Raw genomic sequence first — 21052 nt, 5'->3', positions numbered from 1 at the left:
GGAAAAAATAACAAATCAACCTGCATCTTTGGGATAAACAAAAGAAAAAAAGTGGGGGACCCATTACTTTTGAATATATGGCTAGCTTCAATTACCTCTTTCTCCACCACCATTCTATCAATAAACACCACCAAGAGCAAAAACAGTTAACATTTTATTGGGCGTTTGTTATATGACAAAGAACTTTGTGTATTGCCTTTATCTACTAAGAACTTTATATGTACAAACTCATTTAATCCTCATAACAGTAAATGAATTCTACTTTTCATAGGAAGTAGCAGCCTCAGACACCATTTATCAACTCAGTCATCATCCCTTTACTCCCTTTTTCTTCCTTTAATAACAAAATGTCATTCCATTGGCTAAGGGCAATCCTTTTTTTTTATATATATCAATCAATTAAGTAATTTTACGGTAGAATGCATTTTGACATACAGTACACATATGGAGCACAACTTCTCATTCCTCTGGTTGTACAAGGTTCAGGGTCCAACCCTTTTATTTAAGCCCTGGATCTGAGAATCCCAGCTCCATCCAATATCCCCTCCCTTTCCATTGTCCCTATTCTGTTAGAATTTAGATATGTTCCTTTCTTATCCTATCTTTAGAGAAACTCTAATAATGTTGGTGGTGTAGCTCAGTGGTAGATCGCTTGCCTAGCAAGTGCAAGGCTCTTGAGTTGAACCCCAGCACACCCAGTAGGTAAATAAAGTTATCAACTAACACCACCAGTAAAGCCTTTCCCCAAACTTGCTAAGCGTCAGCCATTTTCACTCTCCTTTTCATGGGTCCACTTTTTAAGAACTGTTCACCTTTACAACTTCTACTTCCTAAACTTCCATTCTCTTCACAATCCACTACAACGTGGTTTCTGCTCCTTCTGTGAGACACCTGACCTCTTTTCTGCAAAAGATACCACGACCTTATTCCTTCATTTAAACTTTCTTTGGCTTCTCTGACATCACCACTCCTGTGATGGTTGAGATAAGTGACACAGGTGACCTAAAAAGAGGGAAACGCTACAATAAAGTAGGACATGTGAATGGAGAAGGAAGCAACGGAAGTGGAGACTGCCGCTTTTTGAGAGGGAGCTTGGGAGAAAACAAGCAAAAGGGTCACACTGGGCCACAAAGTAACTGTGACTTTCACCCTCTGTCCTGCTTCACTTTCACCCTCTTTCCACATCCTTAGCGGCTGGTAGGTACTCAAGGCAAAGCCTGAGGGTTCTGAGTACACGACAGACGCGAGGGCTGACTGGCGATATGCGAATTCAGGTGGTTCTTCGAAGAGGCCGGATCGCCAGCGGAACCCCAACGATGGGCAGAGATTGCAACCCGACGCCGGATGACGGAGGCGTGCGCGTGTGCGTGCTGTCGCTTCCGGCGCCGTTCGCTTCCCGAGGTGCTGGGACGCTGCTGCACCAGGCATCTTCCACGCGCGCTCCAGCTATCGCCGCCGGCTCCCAGAGGCCGTAGGGCGGCGCGCGACACCCGGGAGGCGGGTTGGAGGCTGGCCCTATGTCCCGCGTTTCCTGCCCCGCCCTCAGCTTGTGACACTGAGAAAGTGTGTGGCGGGAGGAAAGATCCGGGTTAGATAGATTTCCCTGCAGTTCTGGTGTGGTTGAACCCTGTAAGCCCACATGTAAGAGGGGGGGGGGGGAAATGAAGAAATTAAGGCTCAAGGAACTAGAGAGTCGCCTGCAACAAGTGGATGGATTCGAAAAGCCTAAGCTACTTCTAGAACAGTATCCGACCAGGCCGCACATTGCAGGTAGGGCGGCTGGTTCACCATGCCCTAGCTTCTGGGGTTAGCCTTATATGCTTACTCCTTGATGAAAAAAAGAAACGTAATTTGGTTAGGGACTGTCTGGAGAAATTCCGCTTTAAGATCGCGTGTCACTTTAGAGAGGCCTTTACACCGCAGTTAAAGACAGTCCCCTGCCGGTCCTAAACACACACACTTTTTCCTGCTTGGTTTTCTGCGTACTTCTTAGCACTGTTTGTTTCTCTCATAAAGGAATTTGTTAGTCTTGTCACACCCCCCCCCCCCCCCCGAATTCCCAGTGCCTAAAAAAGTTGCTGTACTAGTTCGGAGCTCAGTAAATATTTGCTAAGTAAGGATCATTTTCCTCTTAGAATGAATTGTCAGGGATTGGAATTGCAAGATTCTGATGCAATCCTCTGCCCTACAAATGAATACTAGAGTTGGTAGTGGAAGGACTTGAATTTAGCAAAATCAGAGTATGGCTGTATAAAGAGATGAGGACACGTTTTAATTTTAACCCATTACTTGAGAATTAGCACTGTTTCTTGATGCCAGCAATTGACATAGAGTACAGAAGGGAATATAGAAAGATCCATATTTAATAATAATATAATAAAGTGGTGGGGAAACCTTAGGAAAATTAATTTCCTGGGAACACTTGCAAGGGGGACTATTTTCCAGTTCCAAAATAGTTGTTTCTAAGCTGCCAATGAGAAGGATAAAGAATGTATACATACCTGCAGTTAACTCTAAGATGTTGGCGTAGTACCAACCAAAAATCCACACAAAACTTTTGTGCAAAACTGGGGAATGAAATTGACCAAATTTCTTCATTTTGTGTATGTAAATATGTCAAAATGAATCCCACTATTATGTAAAATTATAATATGCCAGTACAAATTAATTTAAACTGTGTCTAGGTTAAGATCAGTTTTCTCAGTTTATAATGACTTCTTATAGTCTTCTGTAGGGTTTTAGTTTTTTTTGTGAAATACAATTTTTAAAAAATAAGTTGTTTCACACCTAGTTTGTAGCATGCACACAGGTGTGCTTCTTTTCAGAAACCAGCTTCAAAGTAATCACACCCACATCAGTAATTACACATTCAGTCTGAAATAGCCCTATAATTGTGTTTTTAATAAAATCTCTGGGGCTGGGGATGTGGCTCAAGCGGTAGTGCGCTCGCCTGGCATGCGTGCGGCCCGGGTTCGATCCTCAGCACCACATACCAACAAAGATGTTGTGTCCGCCGAAAACTAAAAAATAAATATTAAAAATTCTCTCTCTCTCTCTCTCCCCTTCTCTCTCTCTCGCTCTCTCTTTAAAAAAATAAAATAAAAAAAAATAAAAAATAAAATTTCTGGAACCTCAGCCACTAGGGATTGCCAGTAGCCCTTGCTGAGGTCAGATATCCACAGAGAGATATAAGTGGTATTATTCATGCTTAACCTACAGTTAACCTTGTGTTTGAAAAACCTCTTTCTCAGCAACCTTCTGCCCTGTTCCTTAGTTCTCTTATCAGTTATCATTTGTAGATTATGAATATGTGTCTTAAGATATATATATCTATGTGTGTGTATATATATATATATATATATATATATATCTGTATACACATGTGTGCACGCACGCGCGTGCACACACACACACACATTACACACACATATATATATATAGGATGTAGGAGATTATGATACCTGTGTTCTGATGACAAACTTTACAAAAAAGTTATGTGCCCCTTTAATGCTAATGCTTGTTTGATATTACTGGTTCCTAGACTTGTAGTCTTCCCACATTAGTAAACTTTTAAAGCTGACTGATACAGGGCTGCCAAACTTACATTTTGACAAGGAAGGATATTTATAACTCTATTTACTTGTACTATTCTTTTATATAAACTACTTCAGCATCAAAGAAAAAACTAATAGATACACATACACACACAGAACAATGTTTTGAATAGGTGGCTGAGGAAAAATAAAGCATTTTTCTCATTTTACTTGAGATACTAGTGACAGTTTTGTCATTCTTGGCATTATTACCAGAGACAGTTTTTTGGGAACCTCTAATAGGTGTTATCCTCCTTTGTGGTGCTTTTTACTACATACCAAGTAATCTTTTTTTTTTTTTTTAATTACATGGTACACTGATTTGTACAAATTAAATGAGTCATACCCTACTTATTCCCTAATATGTTTTAAAATTGTTCTTTAGCATGTATGCTTTATACAATCCATAACACATATGATGACATTGAAAATAAAGTCGTTGCAGACCTAGGATGTGGTTGTGGAGTGCTTAGCATCGGAACTGCAATGTTAGGAGCAGGGTAAGTGATCCAACTTATACTATTTGGGTATGGGGCAGCCTTAATAAGTGTAAATAGGATGAACTGAATTATATTCATGGGACTCTAAACAATGAGATGGGGGACCAGTAATCTAATACTGAGTATATTTTGAATGTACAGAATATCAAAAACTATATATTTGTTTGTTTATAGGATGTAAATAAAGATAGGCAGTATGGTTGAATCCCAGAGGCTCAGGAGGCTGAGACAGGAGGATTGCAAGTTCAATGCCAGCCTCAGCAATTTAGTGAGGTCCTCAGCAACTTAGACCCTGTCTCAAAATTCTAAAAAGGGCTGGGGATGTGCCTCAGTGGTTGAGCATCCTGTCTTCAATCCCCAGTACCAAAAAATAAATAAATAAAAAGTATAACAGCAAACTTTGGATTGTGCAGAGGGGAGGGGAAAGGGTATGGGGTTAGGGAGGACGGTGGAATGAGATGGACATTATTATCCTATATGTATGATTATGCTACCTCTGTGACTCTGCACCATGTTCAGCCAGAGGAAGGAGAAGTTGTGCTCCATTTGTGTACAGTGTGTCAAAATGCATTCTTCTATCACGTATAACTAATTAGAATAGTTTTTTTTTAAAGTATAAGAGCAGCAGTCCCTTTTATATACATCTGAGTTTCCAACCCTGGCTGCATTGGGAAATCATGCTGTTGAAAAGCTACACCCACTCTTAACTTTTGTTAACTGAGTTAAAAAGCATAAGTAAAAACTTTTTGTTTTGTTGTGGGAGTGTAAGATGCCACTCTTTGTGTTTTGCATTTATAGGTTGTGTGTTGGATTTGACATAGATGAAGATGCATTGGAAATATTTAATAGGAATGTGGAAGAGTTTGAGTTAACAAATGTGGATATAGTTCAATGTGATGTATGCTCATTATCCAACAGAATGTCTAAGTCTTTTGATACAGTAATAATGAATCCTCCGTTTGGGACCAAAAATAATAAAGGTTAGTAACAAGAATTAGATGTACTAGTGTATTCATAGGAAAGCAAGTTTTAAAGAACATTTTACTATTAACTAGATTAAGTGATTTTTTCATTGATCATTAAATAAACCAATCTTCTACCTGTATAGGTATTATAACTTAAATTTCAGTTTATTTAGGAATTGAATTTTTAATCTTTATTTTTACAAATTTGTATTAAGTAAATTTTCATCATTTATGATTAATATTTGGGATGATTTGTCTGGCCCTTATAAATGATTATGAAACTTATAAAGGATTTTGTACTTTTTGAATCTGCCTTTTTTTTTCAGGGGTAGTGCTGGGAATTGATCATAAAACTTCACCAATGCTAAACACACATTCTGTTTTTTTTTTTTTAATGTGTATTTTTTAGTTGTAGTTGGACAAATACCTTTATTTTATTTATTTATTTCTATGTGGTTGAGAATTGAACCCAGTGCTCTACTGCTGAGCCACAACCCCAGCCCTAAACACACATTCTTATCACTGAGCTATAACTCCAGCCACTCAAACCTGTTTTTTTTTCTTTTTAAAATATATATATTTTAGTTGTTAATAGAGACCTTTTTAAATTTATTTACATGCTGTGCTGAGAATCAAACCCAGTGCCTCACACATGCCAGGCAAGTGCGCTACTGCTGAGCCATAGCCCCAGCCCTCAAACCTGTTTTTTTTTTTTTTTTTTTTTAAATATGCATTATCGGGGCTGGGGATGTGGCTCAAGCGGTAACGTGCTCGCCTGGCATGCGTGCGGCCCGGGTTCGATCCTCAGCACCACATACCAACAAAGATGTTGTGTCCGCCGAGAACTAAAAAATAAATATTAAAAAAAAATAAAATAAATAAAATAAAATAAATATTAAAAAAAAATTCTCTCTCTCTCTCTCTCTCTCTCTCTCTCCTCTCTCACTCTCTCTTTAAAAATAAATAAATAAATATGCATTATCTCAAACACATGTGGATTAACTCACAGTTTCTGTAGGTGAGAAGATCAGGCACAGTTTAGTTGTATTGTCTACTTCAAAATCTTTTTTTTTTTTTAAAGAGAGAGAATTTTTTAATATTTATTTTTTAGTTTTCAGCGGATACAACATCTTTGTTTGTGGTGCTGAGGATCGAACTCAGGCTGTGTGCATGCCAGGCGAGTGCGCTACTGCTTGAGCCACATCCCCAGCCCTCAAACCTGTTTTTAATGTTTAAACACACATGAGTGTTTCAGAATGTGCTCATTGGTAACAGTGACTCACTGTAGCTATTAATTTTGTGTGTACTATGGGCAAGGAGGGTAGGAAATCAATAAGAGAAGGAAAACACATGCATACTTTAAAAAGTACCCCTACCCCACCAAGATGATTCTGGATTTTGACTCATTAGAATGGGATATAATATTAAAATTTTACTTTAGCTTTATTTTTTAGCCAAGACAATATAATTCTGGTTTTATTTTATCAACTTTAATAAAATATTCTGATATTTATTTGTACCCTGACTTGATGCAGAAAGAATTTGAAGTGCCTGTTTTGGAGTTTAGGAAAAAGTTTCTAAATTCTATTTGTCTAATCTTCTGCTTTGATAAAAGGTACAAAATGTAAATAAGAGGGTTTTTTTTTCTTTTTCTTTTCATAGGAACAGATATGGCTTTTCTAAAGACTGCTTTGGAAATGGCAAGAACAGCAGTATATTCTTTACACAAATCTTCAACTAGAGAGGTAAGTTCACATCACCATGATATTTTAGGTCATTTTTTAAAAAATTGTGTTTTAAGGACTTGCTGTGGATGCTAAATTACCACAGTGCCTGTTTCTCCTGACCTTTTGACATTTAGCTCTTAGTAACTAAATTTTCCCTTTAATTAGCTATTATTTATGACTACCTTCTTTCATCAAAGATTTGTTCAAACAGGACTGTTACTAGCAAAGGTACTACAATTCAGGAGTAGAGAAGTATGGTATAACTAGGATTACCATATGTTCTGGTTTGCCTGGGTAAGTTCTGGTTGATTAATGCCTCTTCTCCCAGTGGGCTCATGCAGTTAAAGGAGAAGTATAGTATAACTAGTTTCAAAAATGGTAAGCCTCAAGCAAAAAAATTCTGAGTTCAGAAACCACATATTTCACTATTCTTTTTGCCAATACATAATGTGGGGGTGTGAAAGATGTATTACAGAAATTAGGGGGAGGGGCGGTACCTTTTTCCTTGTCAATATAACTTAGTGGGCTGGGGATGTGGCTCAAGCGGTAGCACGCTCGCCTGGCATGTGTGCGGCCCGGGTTCGATCCTCAGCACCACATACAGACAAAGATGCTGTGTCCGCCAAATACTGAAAAATAAATATTAAAGTTCTCTCTCTCTCTCCCTCTTTCTCACTCTCTCTCACTCTTTCTTTAAAAAAAAAAAATATAACTTAGTGATTAAGAACTGAGGGGGGCTGGGGATGTGGCTCAAGCAGTAGCGCTCTCGCCTGGCATGTGTATGGCCCCGGGTTCGATCCTTAGCACCACATACAAACAAAGATGTTGTGTCCACCGAAAACTGAAAAATAAATATTGAAATTCTCTCTCTCTCTCTCTCTCTCTTAAAAAAAAAAAAAAAGAACCCAGTTGAAAATAAAAAATTCTAGAGACATGGTAATCTAATAACCCTTCTTTAAAAAATATTTATTTTTTAGTTGTAGTTGAACACAATGCCTTTATTTATTTTTACGTGGTACTGAGGATCGAACCAAGGGTCTTGCACATGCGCTCTACCGCTGAGTGACAACCCCAGCTCCCCCCATTTTTTTTTTTTAAAATTTATTTTTAAGCTTTAGGTGGACACAATCTTTACTTTATTTGTATGTGGTGCTGAGAATCGAACCCAGTGCCTCATGCATGCTAGGCGAGCACGCTACCACTTGAGCCACATACCCAGTCCCAGCTCCTCCCATTTTTAAAAAATAGTTTTTAGTTGTAGATGTACACGATACCTTTATTTCATTTACTTAAAAAATATCTTTATTTTTTACTTTTATGTGGTGCTGAGGGTCAAACCCAGGGTCTCACACGTGCTAGGCGAGTGCTCTACCACTGAGCCACAATCCCAGCCCCATACTTTTTTATTTTATGTGGTGCTAAAATCAAACTCACTGCCTCACTCATGCTTGGCGCACGTTCTACCACTAAGCCACAACCTCAGCCCATAATAACCTTTTTAAAAGTACAACATCCAATAGCCAAGCAGAAATACACTGCTAACAATGAACAGTGGTACATGTAAGCAGTCAACAGAATATAACATAACTACTGGTAAATCTCAATCAATATATGAAAGCAAGTGCTAGTACATATTGTGTCCAAAAAAGCCTTAATTGAATAAAGCAGTTTTAAATAGTAAATTAGTAACTAAAAATTAATAATTCTTTGTGAAGTGGTTCAAGAATTTTAGACCTATAAAGCTCTAATACATCTGTTACAGTTCAAAACACTAACCTCAAGCAACTTAAGACCCTGCCTCTAAATAAAATGTAAAAAGGGGCTGGGTATGTTGCTCAGTGCTTCAGCATCCCTGCATCCAATCCCAAGTACAAAAACAAAACAAAAAAACTCTAGTCCCGTTAACAAATGAGGACACTGAGGCACAGAATGAGCAATTTGCTCAGGGTTATATAGCTAGCAATTAGTAGTTCTGTAGTTTAAATGCAAGCAGCCTGGTTCTAGAGACCATGCTCTGAACTACTACACCATACTGCCACTGAATTGCCCATGGACATGGACCTCTGCTGAATAGTTTCCAGGATAAGTAGTTATATTGATGAGACAATGATGAGAAATCATGAGTGTATCATGTATTCTGATGCTTAAAGTTTTTCACTTGAATTTATGTAATCTGGCTGATTGTTAAATATATTGAAATGACTTGATTACTGATTTTCAAAATATTCATCTAGTTGAAACTTTTCAGTCTAATTTCTAATGAAATTTTAAGCTTAAAACTTAATCTAATATTAATAACAAGCAGTTTTTAAGTCTTACTTAAAAATAAGCCCACATAAAAATGTTATTTATGTTTAGCATGTTCAAAAGAAAGCTGCAGAATGGAAAATCAAGATAGATATCATTGCAGGTAAGATGAATCTTAACCCTTAAGCCAACATGCAATAACCTAACCAAAATTTTTATTCAGGTGCTAAGGAAATATACTATAGAATGTTTTTCTGTGTGGAAAAATATGAATGATTGGTAATTGATTTTGTCTGTCACAGTTTATCCATTTTACTGAAAATTTCTATTAGACCTCAGGTAATTTGTAACTCCAGGCCCAGACAGACTATATCATCCAGTGGGTAAAAACATGGGCTTGGAGTTGATAAAACCAATTTTTGAAATCCACTTGTGGAAATTGCCACCAGGTTGTTTCCTAGTTAACTTTTTTTTTTTTTTTTAATTTTCTAATTACATAGAGTAAGATAACATTGACCTTTTTCTTTCTGGTGGGAGATAGATTACAAACATCTATACCATGAGCTCATGCTTCTTTTTTTGGCAATATTTGGCAATACTGGGGCTTGAACCCAGTACCACAGAGCTACATCTCCAGCCCTTTTTGAGAAAAGTTGCCAAGGAGGTTGGCTCAGCTGTTTTGATAACATTTTTCACTACATTGGGTGCAATGGTAGAGTTCTTGCCCAGCATCTGCAGAGCCCTTAGTTGGCTCCCCAGCACAAAATAAAAGTTCAGTGAAACATGTTTTTTCCCTAATAATAAACTTACCATGAATTGGTCCTGTGGTATTAAAATATCTAACTAGGTATGTTACTGTTTATAATTAGTAATGAAATAATTAAAAGATCAGTCTTCCTACTATATTCGGTATTATTGTCCCTCATGAAGTTTTAAGGTATTACAATATAGAGCATTTTTGAAATAGTAACATATATATACTTTTTTAGTTGTAGGTGGACACAATATATTTATTTTTATGTGGTGCTGAGGATCAAACCCAGTGCCTCACACATGTGAGGCAGGTGCTCTACCCCAGCCCCTATGCCACAGTATTTTAATATGCCAGAGCCTTACTGCTCCACACCTGGTGTTCAGACCGTCAGCACTGACATCCCTGAAAGCTAAAGAAAATTTCAGGATCCACTGAGTTATAATCTGCATTTTAATGAGATCCCCAAGTGCTTTGATTGCACATTAAAACTCAAAAGAGCCGATTCTAGGGTTAAAATATGTGTTGGAAAATATGAAGGATAGGTAACTGATTCCCATCCTTCTAAAACAGATCAGTAGTAAGAGTACAGTTTAAATTATTTAGAATATGAAAAATATGAGTACTTTAGAAATTAGTAGAAAAATATCTGCCATTACTAAAATCTAGACAAGAAAACTTTGAATTAAGCATCATCATTATGAGATGACTTAAGTCATCTATAGATTTTTTTAAAAATATTTTTTAGGTGTAGATGGACACAACACAAGTGCCTTTATTTTTATGTGGTGCTGAGGATTGAACCCGGGTCCTGCTTGTGCTAGGCGAGCGATTCTACTGCTGAGCCACAATCCTAGCCCGCCCCAGTCATCTATAGATTACCATGAAACTATATTTATTTTCCACTTGTTATTTCTTTAACCTTTCCCCTTTAACATGAAATTGTGGTACAAATGGGTTACAACACCAGAAATGCCTTGGCCAGTTTGCCATGTCACTCTTGGGGAAACATCAATTCAGTACATGGAGAAGTTAAAGTAACATGTCATTAGGCTTACCAGCATTTCGAACTTTCTTAGTTTTACTTATAGTTAAGGGTGGTAAATGTTTGGAAATGACATGTTTATCTTTACCTGTTGTTTTTTAGAACTTCGATATGACCTGCCAGCACTATACAACTTTCATAAAAAGAAATCAGTAAGTCTCTTGATTCAGTCCTATCTACATACAGTATTGAAAAGCTTTGAAGGGCTGGGAGTATAGCTCAATGGCTCAATCAGATAGAGTGAATGCCTAGCATGCATGAGGTCCCGGCTTTGATCCCCAGCACTGCAAGAAGGAAAGATGATGGCTAGAAAGACCAACAGAGTGAAGGGAAAAACCTTTGCAGTAAGTAATTGTTTGCACCGTTATATAAGTTGCCTGGGTAAATACAGAAAGCCAGCCTAAGAAATAAATTAACTGTGGGAAGGGCCCATAACCAACAGCCAATACTCAAATTTCTTTAAGTTCTTTCTCAAACATTTTGTGGATACAAAAAGGAAAAATAACAAGTTTTTGTTCTTTTTTATATAGCATATATTTTATTAGTTTGTACTAATACATTTTCATATTACAAAAGCAATTGAGTGGAAGAATCTTCCATTTGATATTTGAATCCTCTGAACACAAACAGAACTATACATTTAAAAAAAAAACAAAAACAAAAAAAACCTCACTTTGATAACAAAAAAAAAAAAAGACAAGTTGAACAACAAAAAATTTTTTCTTTTTACAGGTGGACATTGAAGTGGACCTAATTCGGTTTTCTTTTTAAAAGCCTCCAAAGACAAAAAGCAGCTTAAAACCTAACTACAATGAATTAAAAAAAAAAAAAAATGTATTCACTAAACTACTGGTCTCCGGCACCATTTTCTGTTTTCTGTTGCTTTGATGCAGGCTCTTCTTTGTCTGTTTCTTCTCTTGCTCTTTTCACTGTTCCTAAATAATTAAAAGAAATTTTTAATAAATTCAACTGCTTTGTTTTAATGCTGAGCACAATTATTAATAAAATATCCTAGCCTGTCTCCTACTTGTAAAACAGCACGACAGAGTTACACCATAATTCAAAAATGTCACTCATACAGAAGTTAAAAAACCACATCTCTGACAAGTAACTTCTCATAAAGTACACATTTCTCATGGAACTACCAAAGGACTTAGAAAAAACTTACCTGCTGCACCATTTTCATCACGGTCATCATCACTATCAAATTTCGTTTTTTTGCCCTGAAACTGTACTTTTCCTTTGGACCCAGGCTGGGCAGCTTTATTACCCTTTCCTTTTCCTTTAAATCTGCGACCTGTAGAGGCATAATTGAGAACTTGGTAAAGAAAATAATTTGAGTCTGTTGTGTTTTTGAACACTGACTAAAATAAGTAAAATAACCAAACTGTTAAAGGAAATATCAGAATAAATAACCTTTCGACTTCCATTTGTTTAGGGATTCCTGTTGGTCCTCTATGATTTTTTTCAAAGCTGTTTTTTCCACCTCTCCTTCGAGTACTTCCCAAGTCACTTCTTTGTTCCTTAACTGTAGGTTACCATTGTTTGCATCTTTGGCTTTCTCCAGTGCTTCCTTGGCTTTTTCTTTAAAGAGAATAATTCCCTAACCAAGTACAGAAAACAAAAATCACACCCTTAGTTTGTTGTCCCCTAATTAAATTTTTTTGTTCATACTAACTTTTTCCTACCCTGTAATTCCTCTATGCCATTACTAATTCAATGAATTTTACTGAACCAAAAGCTATTCAGGAAAAAATCAGACATAACATCACTGATAGGAATAACAAGACGAAAAATAAATCATTTAAGTATTTTAATCAACACAATTTAAAAATTGTTTTCTATTAACTTTATCTTCTATGGACTTTCAAACTGAGCACCAAAAAGTATTTGAATATTTCCAAACCTCTTTTGCTCCTCTGACAAAGTCTATCCATTTTATTTCACCGTGACTTGAAAAGAGGATGTGCAGATCTTCTCTACAGGTCTGATCATCTAAGTCACCTGAAAATTTCAGCAAACATCCAATCTTTTCTTCTAGAGATTTCTAAAGAAATACAAAAGGCAATCAAAAAAGTTTCTTACCCACCTATCAGAAATGGCTCAAACCATTCTATGCCTACAACAGAAACCAAAATGCTGTTTTAATGTAGTTTAAGTGTATTTTCCTTTGTTATTCTTTAAAATTGCTTCTGATTTTAATTTAATTTCTTCTATAAGTGACATTTAACTGCGAACTATATAAATCCGATTATTAAACTCAGGACAGTAATTTTAGGTAATATTATTTCTATATCACTTTAATGATAACCAAAACATATTTTCTTTAAAAAAGCCTCAGACATGGTGGGTAACTCAGTAGCAGAGCATGAGCTTAGATTGTGCAATGTCCTGTGTTAAATCCCCAGCACCACACACATTTACACCGTTTTCAAGACTTTTAAAAGTTATTCTAACTAGTAGATATATTAAATATCAGTACTATACACTTACCATTTCAGCATCTTCTGCTAACTTTTGTTTTTCTTCTTGCTCTCTACAAATAAACATGATTTAATTATAAATTTCCCACCCACTATAATAAGAAAATTAAAAATAAATAACCTAATCATGACCACTAAGCTACTTGATTACCAAAGCCGGTCCTTAGGTTTTCTGATTATCCAATGCTAGACTACAATGTAATATGGCCTCCAATATAATAAGACACTTAAACTGTGTTTCAAGCCTATTTTAAAGCTTTAAGTAATTCAGATATGTCATACTTCAACATACTTACTGTTTAGCTCTTAACTTAGCTTCCACTTTATTTTGCTTTCTTTCTTCATTTTTTTTTGCAAAGTAATCTTCCCTAAAGAACATAACACAAAGGCTAAGGTCATGAGAACAAAGGTAAGACTGCAAATTATTTTGAATGATTTAAGACATGGCACAGCAAGGAAGGTCACAAACATTTTCTATCAAGGTAATCATCTAAAAATTCAAAATACATATAGGAAGGTTTTATTTCTTTTAATAACAGCTTTACTATGATAAAATTTACCCTTTAAAAGTGTACCTTCAATGATTTAGTAGCATACTCAGAATTCTACAACCATCACTAATTTTAGACATTTCATGACTCCCAAAGAAACCCAATATCCCACACTCCTGTCTTGTGTTGGTTTTCACTTACCCCTTCATGAATATAAAAAAGATCAGAAGTCATGTAAATAATGTTTCACAGTTTTCTGTAGTGTTAATTTCACAAAAGGCGAAAAACCTAAAATCCCAGTACCCCAAAACAACACCCAGCAATTATGAAAATCATGTTAAAAATTTAATTTTGACTATGTAACACTGATAGTATGCTTTATCACAGTGGATCTCAGTCAATCAGGTTTAACACCAGCATTTAGAAGACTATATAATGCAAAAGTAAGGCACTATGGCCCTACAACTTTATCATGAAAATGCCCTGGTTCATTCTCATTTTAAAGACATGCGCACATACACAAGAACGTGATTCAAGTCTCTATCCTTTGTTCCTTATAAAAACATTTTTATACAAACTATTAAATATAAAACAGTGATTTACTCTTCACCCACACAAAAAGTCCAACTTTAGTATTCAGCCTGATTATAAATTTTAGATGCAAAGTAAGTACTAAAAGTTAACTTTCCTTATTAGTTTCTAATAATGAAAAGGTACTAATAAACACTGTCTTATACTCTGAAAGGACTAGTGTACTTCTTACTGAAAAAAATTTAGGTATTTTTCAAAGGATTCAAGAATACCAAATATTAACTGGGGACTTTAGTTATGATCCTTATCCGAGTTTGTCAAACAATTCTAAATAACTGAGAAGCCAGAAGAAAAAAGAATGAAATTACGTACTTAAAAAGTATTAACAGATCTGTGTCTTTGTACTTTTGTCCAGGGGTCTCTACAAACTTCTTAGCAGAGTCAATGCTATCAAACACAGCAAATATTGATCCCTAAAAAAAAAAGGGGGGGGGGATTTCTTTTAAAGTTATGCCCCATATATTTTACAACTAGAAGTCTTATCATCATACAATCATACCTTAAAAGCTTTGTGCAATGTTCTTCTCATTTGAATATTCAGCACTTGACCTTTATCTTCTAGCCATTCTTTTATGTCATCAAGGGTTGCATCAGTTGGGAAGCCTTTCTGTGAAAAGTGAACAATTCCCCCAAAATTCTGATTGGTAATGAAGCAAGGATACACATTATCTCTTTCTCTTCCTGTCTCAATCAAATGAGCCTTACTCAGTGCAATGAAAGTGATTCACCTGATATAGGTTTTAAGTTTGCACAGAGGGAAAAAAACAACCATTATTCATGTGTTAAGTACTGCTAAATTTCAATAATGGTACATTATACTTTATACTGTTCAAGCTACTTCTGTAACTTTCTGAAAATTTACAGAATAAAGTATTTAAAATCAACATACTAAAGAAAATTGCTGTAGATTTTAGGTGTTGACAAGTAAGAATAGTTGATGATATGCACTGGGTACTTAGAATATGTCAAAGATTTTATCGAATGTGTCAGTTTTTTTTATTTAACTCAATATTTCAATTAGGTAGAAAATATTATCCATATTTATGAAAATAAGGTGTAGAGAGAGGTTAAGAACACTGCCAAAGGACATACAGAAAGTGAGGCAACTGAATCTTGAGCCCTTATCCACACCACTATTTTCTTCCTAAATAAATGTATTATATTAAATGCATTAAGACCCACTTACAATATAAACAGATCTGTTTTTTACATCATTTTTATACTCATCGGTTACTTCTGGGAGGGGTTTGCTTGGAGATCTTCTGATTTTAGTTTTGTCTTCACTGATTTCCATAAGTTCTGCCTTAGATTTGCTCAAAGCTTCCACTATTACATTAAAATCTGTTGTTAGGCGGTTTAACCTGAAGAATATATATATAACAACGTTAAGATTTAGTAGAAGCACTCATTACTAACAGAGAACCTAGATGACTTTTAAAAGGCATTAGGGCTGAGGGAATAGCTCAGTGATAGAGGGCTTGCCTAGCATGTAGGAGGCTCTAGGTTCAATCTCCAAAATGCAAACAAACCAAAAAGGGTTTTTTTACCTGTTGAATTTTATCATTATTTCCAAAGGTACCCAGCCTTCGTCCAATTTGATCTGTTCCTTTAAAAATTTGTCTCGTGGCAAATTGAAGTCTCCAAAATAATACTGTAAGATAATCATAATACATTTTAGATTTTGGAGCACTGTATAATACTTAATCCAACCCTGGAATCTTTTTTTTTAACTACCATTATACTACCAACTTTCATTCTTTAAAAATGCATGTCATAACTTAAAAGAGGAAACAACCATTCTTCCTAAATTTACAATAATGAAATGTTTATAATACAAATTAATAAAAAGAAAATTAAAGTATCAATTATTGGCTGGGGTTGTGGCTCAGTGGCAGAGTGCCTGCTTTGCATATGTGAGGCACTGGGTTCGATCCTCAGCACCACATAAAAATAAATAAAGGTATTATGTACACCTACAACTAAAATATATATATATATATATTTTATAAAAAAGGTGGGGCACCCCTGGGTTTAATCCCTGGTACCAAACGAAACAAAAAAAATACCCAGTTATGGCTATTTGGAATGTCAAAAGTAGCATGAGAGAAAAAGTAGTTTAAGGTTCTTATAAACTAAGGGGAATGGTGGGGAAAAAAGTGAACAGTTATAGAGAAATAACAACATTAGAAAAATAACAAAAAGTGGGCTGGGGTTGTAGTTCAGTGGAAGAATGCTTGCCTAGCATGTGTGAGGCACTGGATTCGATCCTCAGTACCACATAAAAATAAATAAAGTAAAATAAAGGTATTGTGTCCAACTACAACTTAAAAAAAACAAAAAACCTTTAGCTGGGGCTGTGGCTCAGCAGTAGTGCACTTGCCTGGCAAGTGTGAGGCACTGTGTTCAATTCTCAGCACTGCGTATAAATAAATAAAATAAAGGTCTATCAATAACTAAAGAACCTTTAAAAATAAATAAATAAATAATTGCATTGTGTCCATCTACAACTTAAAGAGTATATATGTCACATCATGTACACAAGAATGGAAAAAGTTAGACTCCATGTATGTAGACCTCAAAATACATTCTAGCAAGGTGTCTTGGCACACACCTGAAATCCCAGTGGCTTAGGAGGTGCTAAGCAACTCACTGGTTGAGTGCCCCTGAGTTCAATTCCTAGAACCCCCCCCCCAAACAAAAAACACTCTACTGTCATGTATAACCAAAAAGAAAAGTACATATGTATTACACATAAAAAAGCCGACCTCATTATAAAGCCAAGAAACAAAATGAAAAACAGATAGCACTTCCCCCCCCACCTAACAAACTGATTAAAATTCTCCCCCGCCCCCAACTGGATAAAATTCTAAAAAAACAAGAAAACCTAGCATTGGTCTAAACATTGGTAGAGATGTTAACTGGAAATATTAAAACTTTTTTTAAAAATAGGAATTTTATCTTAACAGTAATCAGTAAGCATGTCTACTAAGATTCACATGAAGAATATGCATGACAGGCACAATGGCACATGCCTTACTTCCAGCTAATGGGAAGACTGAGGCAGAAAGATTACAAATTAAAGTCCAGCCAGGGCAACACAAGAAAACTCTTCATCTCAAAATCAAAATTTACAAAGGCTGGGATATAGCTCAGTGGTACAGCATTTGCCTAGCCTGCATTGAGACCCTGGTTCAATCTACAGTGCCAAACAAAACAAAAAATCATAAAACTGTTAAAATTTAGAAAGATCCTACATATTAAGGAGGGGAAATGAATAATAAAATATTGATGGCATAAAAAAATTTATTCCCCAAAACACATCCCATGATTGGTGTGAGGAAAAGGAAGGAAATAAAAATTGTGTTAGTTATGTGCCACACTGGTGGGGAATGTTTGAGAAATCTCTGTATTTTCATACAAATTGCTGTGAACTTAACATTGCTCTAAAGTCCATTAAAAAAATTACATTCGATGGGCAACAGTGGCACCTGGCTGTAATCCCAGCAGCTTGGGAGGCGGAGGCAGGGGAAGGCAAAAGCAGGATTGCAAGTTCAGAGCCAGCTTCAGCAATGGCAATGCACTAAGCAACTCAGTGAGACCATATCTCTAAATAAAATACAAAATAGGGCCGGGATGTGTGGCTCAGTAGTCGAGTGCCCCTGAGTTCAATCCCCAGTCATCACAGCTCCCCATTACATTATTGTGAGTATGGAGCAAAGTATCAAAGGCTTTTTTTTTTTTAGTTGTAATGGGCTTTTATTTTATTTATTTATATGTGGTGCTGAGATTCGAACCCAGTGCTTCACACATGCTAGGCAAGCAATCTATCACTGAAGTACAAACCCAAACCCATATCAAAGGCTTTTAACCTTGATTACTTCAAAAGGGTAAGATTAACACCCTATGAGGAGGATACTATTATTATCCCCAGTAAAAAATGGTTAAGTAACACCATAATGTTACGTTTTGAAATTTTTGTAATTCTTGGGTTTCCTAACCTGGCTTCACCCAAATAAAACTGTATACTAATGTACATTCATCTAATTCTAAGAATCAAAGAGAAGACATGTATTGAATTAAATATCCTTCTTGTTATTTTCAGGCCCTAAATTTCCCTTTAAGGAACTTATTTTTGCAGTTTAATAGCACAAGAATCATACCTCGATTTGATGACAGATTTTGGCTTCCAGGGCAGCCATTTTTTCATTATCACCGTTTTCAGCCATTGTGGCTATCTGTAAATTTTCCCAAATCGGCAGAAATGATTATTTCTTTTAACATAAAACTTAAGACCAGAAATATTGTTTAAAAATTAATATGCCATTGTTTTCTTAAAGTCAAGAATTTTCCAAGTTCACAGGTTCAATTTCTCTACTCAATTCTCAAATATCTGAACAAAGCTATACTTTGGAATAAGAGATGGAAAATTCCCAACCATTGATGGCTTTAAACAGATCAGTATACGCAGCTAATCTGTCAGTATATTACTATGGCTCTCCTTGCTATTTGATTGGTGTAGCTTCTTTTAAAATTAGCCATGGATGACTTATAAAAACGTTATCAGCAAGTTAGATATCATAACTTTACGGTAAAATTTTCAAATATTAAAATCGGGAGTTAGATTAGACACTATATTAAGAAATGTATGCAAATCTGAGAGCATGGATACGCTATAACCACTTTGCGGTGGGTGAAGAATGAGAGGTGGTGTCTAACAAATCACTAACATATTCGTTAACTTTACAATCAGTTTCCTGTTTCACATCCTGACATTATTACGGGGGGGGGGGGAGAAGGATGTGATGTGATTTGCTAGAAATCACAAAGCAAGTCTTTTGACTTTATGTTGAATCTAGTAATGAGCTACTGATGATATACTTCTTGAAGACATCACCAGATACACTAAATTTGTTATTCAATAACCCGAGTACCCAATGAAAGATCACGCAATGGGAATATTTACGGCCCACTACAGAATTCACGCGATATTATGCCCTGGTTTGCATACCACCACCTACAATGGTCAAGTTACTAACATTACCGTGATCTAGGGCCTCTCAAAAAAGCAAACGATGAGATAAACGAACTTATTTAGTCCCTGCAAGGCTACTTTGGCCTACCCAATTGTGGAACTTCGTTTCATTAGATCTACTTTTCCAGAACGTACAACTAGAACTGAGATACTACCCACGCTCTCCCATTTCACACAGAAGCAGCTCTGTTGGGAAGGAAGGAGGATCCTAAAGCCCAAGAGACACAGGTCGAGGCTACATCTGCGGCCCCAACTTCTTTGGCTTCCAGTCAGTCCCCACAGACTCCATGGAACCCTTTGGTGTTTTACCCAGCACCGACCTACCTAGAAATTTACAGAGGTGGCTGAAGCATCAGCCTTGGGCAGGACTGAGAACTGGTGGAGATAAGAAACCGAAAGAACGCAGGGAGGATGCGGGTAGCCTCTACTCAAAGACCTCACCAGAGTCGCGTCTTAAGGGAACACAGGCTCCCCTGGGCACGTGGGGAATCCCAGGCGCCCGCATTCCTCGCCCGGGCCGGTAGGGTAACCTAGTCGCGGCCCGCGCCCCCTCGACTCGTAGCACAGCACGCCGCCTCCGGCTGCGGCCCATGCGGCGCTCCGCCCGAACGTGCAGTAGGCGAGGTGTACATGCGTCCCGCGGGCGGCAGCAAGGAAGGAGGACGCGCCGTCGTGCATCACGCAATGCAGGTTCTTTTTTACCTTCCCATTAGCTATCGAAAAGCTCACCTTTAAGGTCCGGGCCCCGTAAGCGCGCCACAAGATCACTAACAACGACCGAACGTCTCCACTTCGCAGCGCCGCCGGCTGGCTCAAAGCGCTCAAAGATGGGAGCCGTCCCGGCAGCCCTTGCGGGACGAGTGGGCGTGGCCTCGGGCGAGCTAGAGCCGTCGCTCTGAGCATGCGCTACGGTCGCAGGCTCCCACGGCCCGCAAAGTCCCGCCCTCACTCCAAGAAGATTGGGTTAAAACGTTCCGCAGGGTGATGAGGGATAGCTGGTAGTTCGTGTTGGGGTAAACGTTTAAATATTTATGGATGGCATTTGTATCCCAGCCTTTCCTCTGGCTGTCTATTCATTTGAAGCGTTTGCCTTTTTATTTTTTTCTAAAAACTTGTTTTAATATATATGCAAATTACATCGTGTAAGCGAAAATTCTAAAAATCAAAGATTTGTGGAATCCTGGAGTTGAGAAAACAATGGAGTGTGTGTGTGTGTGCTGAGGCTCTGGAATCAGACTGTCTGCTTTCAAATATCGGTCCTGTGTGAAAACTGTGCGTCTGTGGGCCAGTCAACTTCTTTGTCCCTCCTGTAAAAAGCAGGGCCTGTTGGTTGGGGAGATAGCTCAGTTGGTAGAGTGCTTGCTTTGTGTGCATAAGGCCCTGGGTTCAATCCTCAGTACCATAATAATAATAAAAGGCTATGTAGTTGTTAGGTCCCTAGGCTGAAGTAACTCCATTTTGAAAATTAGCACTTGCCCGCCCAGGCATGACCTTAGGCCGACCCCTGAAAGAGTCCCTAACAATCACAGAACCAGACAGATGATTTTTTAACTACTCCATTGTATTTGACTATATAGTTAAGAAGTTTTTCCCAGCAGTTTGCTGTGCCTTGGAGAAAGTAGCCTGG

The 21052-nt window shown here is 37.1% G+C and overlaps 2 protein-coding genes across 3 annotated transcripts; one reads left to right on the top strand and one right to left on the bottom strand.

Annotated features, from left to right (window-relative positions):
• Window positions 1–1389: 1389 nt before the first annotated feature.
• On the top strand, window positions 1390–11667 carry Mettl5 (methyltransferase 5, N6-adenosine). Of its 2 annotated transcripts, XM_026389560.2 has the most exons (7): window positions 1393–1770; window positions 3979–4093; window positions 4892–5073; window positions 6721–6803; window positions 9144–9195; window positions 10931–10980; window positions 11561–11667. In XM_026389560.2, the coding sequence occupies exons 1-7, from the start codon at window positions 1662–1664 to the stop codon at window positions 11597–11599; spliced, it is 630 nt and encodes a 209-aa protein (XP_026245345.1). In that variant the 5' UTR covers window positions 1393–1661; the 3' UTR covers window positions 11600–11667. The 2 variants fall into 2 exon arrangements, with proteins under 2 accessions (XP_026245346.1, XP_026245345.1); XM_026389561.2 differs by lacking the exon at window positions 10931–10980 and having other exon boundaries at window positions 1390–1770.
• Window positions 11387–20265, bottom strand: Ssb (small RNA binding exonuclease protection factor La). The gene is made up of 12 exons (XM_026389558.2): window positions 20155–20265; window positions 18554–18628; window positions 15941–16044; window positions 15580–15754; window positions 14893–15000; window positions 14706–14806; window positions 13608–13679; window positions 13322–13364; window positions 12735–12875; window positions 12245–12431; window positions 11997–12125; window positions 11387–11763 (listed from the first exon to the last, which is right to left on the bottom strand). The coding sequence occupies exons 2-12, from the start codon at window positions 18617–18619 to the stop codon at window positions 11675–11677; spliced, it is 1215 nt and encodes a 404-aa protein (XP_026245343.1). The 5' UTR covers window positions 18620–18628; window positions 20155–20265; the 3' UTR covers window positions 11387–11674.
• Window positions 20266–21052: the final 787 nt, after the last annotated feature.

The sequence above is a fragment of the Urocitellus parryii genome, chromosome 1, assembly GCF_045843805.1.
Source record: "Urocitellus parryii isolate mUroPar1 chromosome 1, mUroPar1.hap1, whole genome shotgun sequence".
Classification (NCBI taxonomy): Eukaryota; Metazoa; Chordata; class Mammalia; order Rodentia; family Sciuridae; genus Urocitellus; species Urocitellus parryii.
Note: the sequence above shows the minus strand (reverse complement) of the source record. Positions and strands in the feature narration are given on the sequence as shown.